At 31.2% G+C, this 10,767-nt stretch overlaps 1 protein-coding gene across 1 annotated transcript; it reads right to left on the minus strand.

Annotated features, from left to right (window-relative positions):
- Window positions 1-1,931: 1,931 nt before the first annotated feature.
- LOC120148185 (spermidine coumaroyl-CoA acyltransferase-like) lies at window positions 1,932-3,441 on the minus strand. Its single transcript, XM_039161356.1, has one exon. It carries the CDS (start codon window positions 3,392-3,394, stop codon window positions 2,012-2,014), a length of 1,383 nt encoding a protein of 460 aa, XP_039017287.1. The 5' UTR covers window positions 3,395-3,441; the 3' UTR covers window positions 1,932-2,011.
- Between the last annotated feature and the right edge of the window lie 7,326 nt (window positions 3,442-10,767).

The following is a 10,767-nucleotide window of genomic DNA, read 5'->3' on the forward strand; positions in this document are numbered from 1 at the left end:
ATTCTCATGCATCGATGCACTCCTTAATGTATCGATGCACCTTCAAAATTTGTCTTAGTGCATCAGTACACACTCATAGTGCATCGATGCACCTGCCCAGAATAGGCTATTTCATCCGAAAATCATCAACACTTAACCCAAATTTTCATATATAAAATCCTTATCATGCTACTAAACTCATCTATAACAACTTTAACTAATTTCTATCATTCCAACACTTTATAATCTCTCATATTTCATCCAAATTCTAAAGGTTAAGAATCATACCGAATTTTCCATGTTATCCAAACTTAATTCTAACACTTCTAACTTCTTATTCTCATGGATGACAAGTCAAATTCATCCTCCAAATTCATTTAAACCTTTTTATTCAAAATTTCACTTAAAAACTCATTTTCTTTAATCTTTCATAACTTCTTCATCTTTTGATTTTAAGACAAATTAAGCTTTCCTTAAGCTTAATTATTATCTAAGGATCAAAACCCAACTTAAATTTCAGTTAATAATCAACTAATAATAAAACTTACCTTTACAAGCTTGGCTCTCTCTTTCTCTCGTACATGAACAAGAAGAAGAAGATGAAGAGAAAATATCTCTTCATCCTTATCCCCTTATACAAATATATTATTCATTTTTTTTCAAAGTCAAATGACCATTTTACCCTCTCATTCTTTTAATAATTACTAATAACCCTTTCAAGAATTATTTTTAAATAAGTCATTAAACTATTCAACTTTTTCGTTTTAATCACTAAATTCTGAAATTTTATAATTTAGTCACTAACCCGTAGTTTGGGATGTTACAGATCCCTCATCCTTGCGTGTTGTTTAATTTATTTAAATTATTATTTATAATTTCATGTTTATTCAATTTAATCCTTAAAATTATATTCGTATTAAAATTGTCCCATAATTATTTATATATTTTTAATTTACTCAAGTCATATACACTTGCAAATTACAATTTGTCGTTCATGAAAGACAAAAAATAATTAACCCAAAAATGACCGGAGCTAAACTCAATCTGTACCTAGTAAGAACCGTCCTATATTTTTTTCTATCAAAGATGTGATTCGATCTGAACAAGATTCAACTGAAGTCCATCCAAACCTAAATTAACTTGGTATTTATCTGCTTCAGACCTGAACTAAAATTAATCTGATATAACTCGAACTAAATCTGATGTCAACTCAACCTGAAAATGACCTGAACTAATTTAAACTGGACATGACTTGATCCGAGTTGAACCATCAAATTAATCTTACACAATCTATATCCGATTCGATCTAACCTGATAGAATCGAATTGAAATCTAAACGATTATATGATTTGACGTCCTACTATTGTGGGTACTTATCCTAAAGTTCCCCTCCACCCCAATGTGATTTCAAGAGTTTTCTCCAATGTGCTGCTGTCACGTATAAAAAAACGCCTGCACCCGTACCTTTACCATCAGTAACCTCAATCAACTTGGAAAAAAGATTCACATTATCATTGATTACGTGATGAGACCGCTCTTCTGAAGTGGTGATCACTCATCCCCAAACCAATTATTTATTGACTAATAAATGTCAATATTTTCCAGGAAACTTCATTTTCAACTGTTGCAGTGCAAGAAACAGGTTTTTCCAAGGGATTGCCATTGCTAAACTCAAGGTCACATTCGTTTCTCCTCTCACTGTAAACAACCCAGTTTTCAACGACATTGTTAATTTCATTTTAAAGAAGAATCAAGTTAACAATCTATAAACGAATTAATAATTGATCTTTTAAATAATTTTTTTAGTTCAAACAAACATATTAATATTCGCATTCGTTCATTTATTAAATAAATATAAATTTTTTATTCATATTTATTTATTTAACTTAATAACTAACATAGATGAACGTTCTACAAATAATTCATCAACTATTATCAAACGTTCTCTTTCACTTACACTCCTAATTATCTACTTAAAATGTAAAAACAACACGCACATATATAGTAAGCCTAGACCACTAGACCGGTTTAATTAATCGCCGGTAACCTTGTTACCATGCTTGAGAGCATCCATTTCTTCCCTGAATTTGGCAATAGCAGCCCTGGGTAGTGAAACCAACACTCTAGCACCGCCTTTCATCGACTGGTCTAGTTTACAAGGAGGCAATACAAGAACCAAATCCACGTACCCGAACATGTTCCACGGCAGTGGTACCATGTTTACACTACCTTTCCATCCAAAATCCACATCTTCCAGCAACCCCAACCGCCTCCAATCCGTTATCACCATGACCGAACCGGCAGCCGCTTCGAACTTCGTATTCAGTTCTCTCAGCTTCTCGTTGATGCTCATCAAGTTCCAGATATATTCATTCTCAGAAGCAAGCTTTTTGCTCTCTTTGATTCGTTTCACAGCTTTAAAGAGCGGTCCTTGGTCGAGATCCTTCCCGGTCATGGTCGTATTTGCCGATGTAAAAGCATTCCCGTAGTATCCCTCCGGCAACAGTGGTTTCACGGTGCGTCGTATCCCTACGGCCATGCCGAGCATTGTGTTTTTATCTGGATTCAACTTCAATGCTCTAACCCTTGATCTCCATATATAGGCTGAAAGTACTTCGAGGCTGGTTACACTCTCGTCTTTGCTTTCTTCGATCAGATTCATTTTCAGTGTTTTTAGGCTCTCTTCCGTTACATAAAAGCAGTCATGGACTATGTCAGTCGTCGGAAGATACGGTGAAGCTGCCGTCAAGTCCTTATCGACGATCGATGGAGGAATTTCTCCAATCGGTTTTGCTAGTAATAGTTGCCTCTCCCACACGGGTTTAACCGAGGGCTCGTTCTTTCCACTAGCGAGCTCGGTCAATGCTTGAAAGAACTGAGCCGCACCGAAGCCATCACAAACCGAGTGCGATAAGCTCAAAGCAACAGTGAACCCTCCACACACGAACTTCGTCACCTGCATGACAAGAGGGTGATAATATCCATCGTCAGATTCCGGTGCAAAATCCAAGGCGAATTCTTTTCCGGCTTGAACATCAATGCCATCCAAGTGATTCAACGAGGAGAGCTTGCAATCGGCGGCGGCTACTAAGAAAGGCACGCTATCGTCGTTGTCGGCATTGCAAGCGATTCGAAGTCTTCCATCGATCTCTCTCTTCATCTTCCCCGCCAAGGGGTAGTAATAAACCAAGAGCTTGGAGAGTGATTCCTGGATTATGGAAGCTGGATCCTTGGGTTTAATATCGAAATAGCCATTGGCTTGATACACGAAAACAGTATGGCACATGATCTCAAGGTTGGGATCATTGTCGATGGTGGAGAGAGACAGAACCTGTGAAGGTGTTGGTTTGAAGGGTTTAACAAACACGACATCGTTTCTGTGGACTGAGAACATGATGTTACTGTGGGTCGCCATTGAAGTTGAATAGAATCGAAGTCTAAAGAGGTGAGGCTTAGTACTGGAAGTGAGGAAGTGCCCCATTATATATAAAATGTTTATGCATTGTGGACTTATCCATTCAATCCCATATCGTGAAATCATGATTACCGGTCCCAACGCACTATTTAAATGATATCCATCTGTAAGGAATTAAGGTCGACAATTTGATCAAGTCCGGATAAAAAAATCTAAGTTATTTGACCGATAAATCATATTTTATAATTTAAATTCTATTTGGATTTTTGTTCGAATTCAATCGAGTTATTCAAGTTTATATTTAAATTTAATTGAGAATATTTATGATATTATGATACTATTGATTTTAATTTACACGGTTTTCTATAACCATGTACAATATACATATATATTTTTCATATTTTTTCATATATGATATAAATATATCATGTAGAGTTGAAAGACTCGACTTAAACTTGAAAATCAAAACAGTGATTATGAAAAATTTTAAATTATTTGAGTTTTATTTTATACTTTGTCTCGAATTTTTTTAAATCGAATCCGAATTATAAAATTACAAATTAAATCAAACTTAGTCAATATTTTAATAAAAAATAAAAAATAAAAAATAAAAAAAATTAAAATTAAATCTATTTTTAGTCACCTTAATACAATATTTTTTTTGTATTAAATCAAACTTAGTCAATATTTTAAAATAAAAACCCATTATTTTATATTATTTTTTCAAATCTTAATTGAGGATGAAATTAACCGGCCAATAGCGGCAGACCATTTTTAGTGGAGTATGAGGAGCGGGATAGGAAATAATTTGATATCCCACTATAACACTATGCTTCTTAAGGACATCTCCTAATTAACTGACATCTTACATTTTGGATAAAGTAATTTATCATATGATTAGGAACATAATCTTTAATTTATCAAATATAACATCATGTCAACGAGTGTTGGTTTAAATGATTGAGATTTAATAATTTTAATTTATAAGGTCAAATTTGAATCTTACTACCATTACTTTTTTATGGGTAAGATGTAAATTCTTATATAAATCCAAATTGAATCTTAGGTATGCCCTGATCAACCATGAACTAAATTTTTATGTACAAAAAAATCAAATACAACATCCCAGTTTCATTAATAATCTATCTTTTGGTGTTTGATTGGATCAAGCTTGTTGAATAGGAGTAATATTTTTTTACAATGATTTTATTAATGAATCTCCTAAGTTTTTCTTTTGAAGTAATTTATTCATTATTGTATAAAAAAAATAGTATGCAATTTTACTCAGAATTCGTATAAAGCTTGATCAACACCTCCTTTTAATGACAAACATAGTGAAATTAAAATTGCCAAGAATGATGTAATCATGACATCTCCTTAGTATCATACTTTTATTATTAGACTACATTATACTATACTACCAATGTCTATATTTCATCTGTAAGATCATCTTTAATTTTCATAGTCAATATCATAATTACTATTATCTTCACCGTTAATATCTTAATTACTGGCACAAACCATCTTATCTCAATGGTTGAAGGAAATCGTTGTTGTTTCCAGAGGTTACGAGATCGAGCACCAGCGACTGTAGCAAGGTGATTGAGCATTCATTTTCAAATGGAAGTGTAACACCTTAGACCAAAATGAGACACAACCGACCGATTTAAGGTGCTACATGGAACCACTGAAGTGGCTGACTAACTTTTTCTTACTTTCTTTAAATATAAAAGAACTATAAAATAAACTGAAAAATAAATAAAATCTTTACACTGAGGAGTTCCAAATTAAAATATTTACTCTTTACAAAAATAATACAAACCGCTCTACTGAAACTTCGACTCAACTGGACAATAAAGTTTACAAATATACATACTCTTCAAAAATGCTGAGACGTACTCTAAATTTGCACTGGTCTGAACTGGGTTTTGATTTATCTACTGCTCCTCACCTGTTGGATCTACTGACTTACCCACGAAAACATTTCGAAGGCTGAGCTAACTAGCTCAGTGACACACTAATAGCTAAAACACACTAACTGCATATCACTGAAAGGCTAGCTATCAAGTCTACTGATCTAATATACTTAGTGAATATCCTTGCGATACTCACTCTTTATGCTACTGTAGACATCATGGTGCGACTAAGGGATTACTGCACCTTGGTCACGCCTTATCCCTGAATTCTACATCGGACACCATATCCCTAACTAACCCACCCCTTGCGAGTGTCAGACCTCGACCTTAGTTAGCTGGTTTTAAGGGTCTTGCGCCCTACCTAAGGATATATCCGAACTGCATCTATACTTTTGACTACACTAGCTTTTCTAAAGGAACTCAGGTGTCCGAATCGTTTACCGACCATCAAACAATGCTAGTATTATTTATCCCTAATTGTTTGATTTCTAAGTTTGAATTAACATTAATATTATTCCACTTGTAGTCTTATTTGATGATATAATGAAGTGTTGGGGTACCTCGTGTCTAAATCCTTAAAAAATTGACATTTTTGCCCAAAACAGACTAAAAGTATCGATACTAACCCAAGAGTATTGATACTTCTGTAAAAGTTTCGATACCTTATATAAGTACGGATACTTTTAAACATTCTATTATGCCTAGTTTCGATACTTTCTGGGAGTTTTGAAACTTAAGAGTTTTGATACTCCTACTAAGAAAACATGATTTTATCCAGAAACGAATAACAAGTATCGATACTAACCCTATAGTATCGATACTCTACCTGCAAAAATCATAAAACAAGCATGAAAAACTCTATTTTTAAATCCCAAATACCTTAGTGAGATCCCCAAACATTCTTAAAGTCTTATGTGTTATTAAGGGGCATAAATAAGGCTTAGAAATAAGCTAAAAACATTAAACATAAAATCTACCATGGAAAGCTACTAAACATGCTTTATCTCAACTTTCTTGCTAAAAGTCATTTCTAATGATTCTACAACTGGTATGAAAAATCTAATAGTGTGTTACCTGAATTCTTTAGATGTTAAAACCTCTCTCAACAACTAGGAATTCACTTTTGTTTTACCCTTGGCTTTTGAACTCTCTTCAACCTCTTTTACTAACAAGGTATAAAAATGAGTTATTTACTCAACTAGAGGCTGGATAATACTTAAATACATTCCTTATAACTCAAATCCTTTCTTAAAATGGCTTGAATCACTTGATTCCTTAAATTCAATAAAAAAAACACATTACATAAATCTTAACCAAAACCTAAGATTAAGAGCTTGAAATGAAGCTTGAGAGAAGGAGAATAAGACTCTTACCAAGGTGGATTTAAACCAAGCTTGAAATTCCTTAAACCTTGATCTTAGCTAAGTACAAGAAATAAAGAAAAAGAGTCTGAAGAATAAGAAAATGGGAAGATATTTTTGGGGAATGACTTACGTGAAAAATAAAGGGAGATAAAAGCTTTTTAACCTTTAAACAAGCTATGAGTAAACTACACTTTTAGTCATTCTCCCTTTAACTCGCTTTAAAAACACCACTATCCTTCAACTATTAGGCCAACCTAAGCCCAATACCCTTTTTTGAATTAGTCCAACTATCTTAAGAGGTCTAACTGGCTTGGCTTATGGGTTTCAGGTTGACTCAAACTACTGACCTGGGTTTCGGGGCATTACAGGTTAAGAGTATTTAGAACAAATACTACTTTGTAATCATCTTAACTTAACAAAAAATACCATAATTACTATTATCATGTCCAGGATAATCAATATTATTACAAGAATCAATTTCTTGTATAAGATCTTCATCATAGCCTCTTAGGGTCCCAAGTTCTCAAGATTTGATACTATTAGATGACCTATTTTCTCATCCTCTTTCTTAGATTTGGTTTTAAGATATAGACGATATCCTCTCTTCAGCAGAGAATTGAGGAAGAGAATAAAAAATTTCTCCCAATCTTATAGAAAAGGTTTTCTAGTGACCTTTAGTACTAGTGTCAGGCGTATGACTCATGATAGTTGCTCGTAAGTTGATATGACGAATGAATATGGTTGGCTGATGGTAGATTTGACTTTAACATAAAACATGACTCTCTCAGAGGTCTTATCAAAGGAAAGTGATTGGTCGTAAGATTTGGATCTTTGAAGAATTTAATCAGTATGACTTGTGGAAACTTCGATAAGTGGAAAAGTGAGAACAGAAATACAACTCGCGGAGAAAGTCAAGAAAAGGTACAACAAATGCTTTTGATCCTCCAAGGATCTCTCTTTGTAGTAAAAATCAAGGCAACTTAACCTGTTTCGAAATAATTCTTTAACATACAAATTAAATAAACTTGAAGACGAACTTACTCAATTTGTATTCTATTACACTTTTTCACAACATCGTAAAAATTGTGGACAGGAATAAGATTTTATAATAAGGACGAGCTTATAAAATTTTAAAAAGACAAAAATAAACTATCAATAAAAATATCTAAATTATGCGAGAATTTAAAATATCACAGTTTTTACAACATTCATATTAGAAAAATATCAAAGCAGCCACACCAGTATGAGGCATTCCACATACAGGGGTAAATGTGCTAAATTCTTATTTTGTTATCAGTATAAATAATTATTTGAAAAGAAAATAATTTCGAACGAATATAAGATGATAGTGAAGGACATAAAGAGTGGAGTTTACATGAAGGCATTATTCCATACTTTGAGTTCTAACACATTCCATAAATCTAGGTTTAAACAATATATAGAAGGAAAATCGTCTCGGATATTTTTGGGACCTTAAGTGAAATTAAATAATAGTCTCTTATAAAATGAAAGTATATTACGTTATTTTGAACAATTAATTTAATATTATAATAATAAATCTTAGAAAATGATTAAATTATATGCTTATATTATAAAAGTAAAAAATTGGATTGAAAAAATTAGGGTTTCAATTATAAAGGTAGAAGTTAGAGAGAAAAAAAATTAGAGACCTTAATTATAAAGATAAAAAGTGGGATTGAAAAAATTAAAAACTTCAGTTAAATATTAGAGGCAATATCGATACTCTCTCTGGCAATATCAATACTCCTTGCTTAAATCTCTAATTTTTGCCCCGATTCAACCAATATTGATATTGCTCATCCCAATATTGATACTCGAACTCTGAAATGAGTATTTTGGGTTCGGAAAACACCCAAAAATCATCTTAAAGGTCATGGTTTGGTTTCTAATCTTGTTCTGAAGCTTTAGTAAGTTGTCTAGGGTCCTAAGATATCATAAAAACACATTAATAACACCTAAAATGTACGTTCAATCATAAACCCTAAAATGTTTAAATCCTCACGTCTTAGTAAATACTTGAAATTTATGAAATCTTAATACTTTACCATATTAGAAATACTAAAAAAAATTAAATATCTCAATTATAATAATAATAAAATTATAAAAAAGTAAGGGTTCTATAAAAATAGAAGCCCGGAGTAATGGCCTAGGATGCTCCCCTATTAACCGGCTCTGTATTAAATGAAGGCCGGAGCAATGGTCTAGGATACTCCCTATTTTGTTTTAGAAGGATAAGTAATTCTGAAATGAGTAGAAATTTTTAATTGTTTAAAAACATAAAAATCTATTCAGATTTAATTTTCTTTTAATTTTGTATTAGCCGAACTTTAAAATATATTTAAAATATATTAATCAAATATTAGATGGGTTTGAATTGTTCAAGTACTATCAATAATTCAATTTAGCGCAAGTTCGAATCTCACCTTAGTCATTCTTTCATTTTTCCCCTAACATTAACTACGATAAGTTATATAAATAATGTTGTGATTTATACGCAGGACCTAATTTTCATTCAACCCCTTACACTTTTCCTTATAAGTGGTAGAGGTTAGTATTTGATCGAGTCAAATCAAATAAAAAATTTTGAACTATTTAAGTTGACGAGTCTTATTTTATAATTCAAATTTGATTTGAGTTTTTTTTCAAGCCGAGTCGAGTCGAGTTTTTAAGATTATGTGTAAATTTAATTGTTAATATTTATAATATTATGATGTTATTTGATTACAATTTAAATTGACTTTTATAACCATATACAATAAATCAATATTTTTTCATATGTGATATACATATTTCATTCAGAGTCGAGAAGCTCGACTCAGTGGTGAATCCAATTTTTTTATTTATTTATAGATTTGGCCAATATAAACATAATAAAATATTATCTAAAAATCATATATATATATATATATTGATCACTTACCACTAAAAAATAATTAATTATTTTTCAATCATGACATGATATTATCTTATGATGATACATCAACGTTAATTTTTTTAAAGACAAAAGACCAAAACATAACCAAAATGTAACATTAAGTATGATTTAAAATAAATATTAGTTGAGTGACCAAAATAAAAACTAAATAATAAATGGGTGATTTAATAGATAATTTCCCTTTTGGGGCATAAGGGGGACATGGCCTACATAGGCGTAGGTCTGGATATGTTCATGACTCGATTCAAACTTGAAAATCAATCTATTAATTACTAAAAGTTTCTATTTTTATTTATAACTCGACTTGAACTTGAATTTTTTGAGTCAGGTTGAATTTAAAAAATTACAACTCAAAGTATTTTCAAGTAAAAAAAATCAATTTTTTAAGTAGAATCAAATTTTTTTTAATCAAATCAAGTTTTTCTCACCCTAATAATTGATTTTTCTTCCAAAAAAAATAATCTAATCCTACGATATAATTGAAGGAAAATTTTATTAAATTAAAAAAATATAAATTATAAAACTATTCCACTCAAATGGTGATAAATATCAGGGCATAATTTTAATGATTAAGTTTATTAAATTAAATTATAATTAAGATTTTTTTTCTCTCGGTTATAAGACTTTGTCTTGACTAATCCTGATTGATTCTGGTTACACAACTGGTTTTGATGTGTAATTATCCCAATAAGGATTTTCTGCATATAAAAGGATTCAAACTCAATATATTGCTTAAGCGATATCAAACTACTTATCACTTGAACCAACTACTGTTGGTAATTATAATTAAGATATGATAGAATATATATCTATTAAGGATTAAATGTTTAATTTAATTACGATTTATTAACTGTTACGTTAATATTTTCATTAAATCTTATCGATAATAATTTAATTTATATCACTTAAATGATTTGATTTGTAACACGAATCAACTTCACTCGGTGATTAAAAAAATCATTGTTGTTCTTAGAAATAAAGATTCAAACACCAACAATTGCAACGGGATGATTAAGTGATTTGATTTATAAAATCAAAAAAATTAATAATAAGAATTACAATAATTAAATGATCATAATTATAATTTACTCTAAAATGAACCCATGCATTGGCTACATAAGGTTAAGGTGAAGACGC

Source organism: Hibiscus syriacus, unplaced genomic scaffold (assembly GCF_006381635.1).
Source record: "Hibiscus syriacus cultivar Baekdansim isolate YM2019G1 unplaced genomic scaffold, ASM638163v2 tig00110954_pilon, whole genome shotgun sequence".
Taxonomy (NCBI): Eukaryota; Viridiplantae; Streptophyta; class Magnoliopsida; order Malvales; family Malvaceae; genus Hibiscus; species Hibiscus syriacus.